Here is a 455-nt window from a genome sequence, read left to right as displayed (position 1 = left end):
TGTATAAAGACCGGACCATCAGGAACGCTGACGGGTAAGAGACCCTGGGGGTATTTTTGAGGAGGGGGGGGTGGGGATTTCCTGCTGTTACGGGCGAAACTCCTTCGCCCGTTCCCCCCCCCCCCCACAACCGCTTTGGTCGGGTCAAAGCTGCGTTGACGCGCACCGACCCCGTTGGGAATCGGCCGGGCGCTGCGGGGCGGACGGCTCGGGGGAGAGCACCGCACGATCCCAGAGATCAGGCGGATCCAGAGGGATGGGGGGGTTCCCACCAACGGTGGAGCATGGGGAATCCAAGGCAGGGTAGGGGCCGGCAGAGGAGATTGCGGAGGGTCTGGGGACAGAGATAGGGAGGGGGTGACAGAGACAGGGAGGGGGTGTAGGGGGTGACAGAGATAGGGAGGGTGTGTAGGGGGATGGAGGGTGTGACAGAGATAGGGAGGGGGTGTAGGGGG

The 455-nt window shown here is 64.6% G+C and overlaps 1 protein-coding gene across 1 annotated transcript in view; it reads left to right on the top strand.

Annotated features, from left to right (window-relative positions):
* The first annotated feature begins 284 nt into the window (after window positions 1-284).
* Window positions 285-455, top strand: part of LOC132208803 (septin-4-like) — a 9,211-nt gene continuing 9,040 nt past the window's right edge. The window contains exon 1 of the mRNA XM_059644141.1: window positions 285-303. Within this exon, the coding sequence (XP_059500124.1) occupies window positions 285-303 (19 nt within the window). The remainder of the gene's footprint in view (window positions 304-455) is intronic.

This window comes from Stegostoma tigrinum, unplaced genomic scaffold, assembly GCF_030684315.1.
Source record: "Stegostoma tigrinum isolate sSteTig4 unplaced genomic scaffold, sSteTig4.hap1 scaffold_538, whole genome shotgun sequence".
In the NCBI taxonomy this organism is placed as follows: Eukaryota; Metazoa; Chordata; class Chondrichthyes; order Orectolobiformes; family Stegostomatidae; genus Stegostoma; species Stegostoma tigrinum.
The sequence above is the reverse complement of the archived record's forward strand: the minus strand, read 5'-3'. Positions and strand labels throughout refer to the sequence as shown.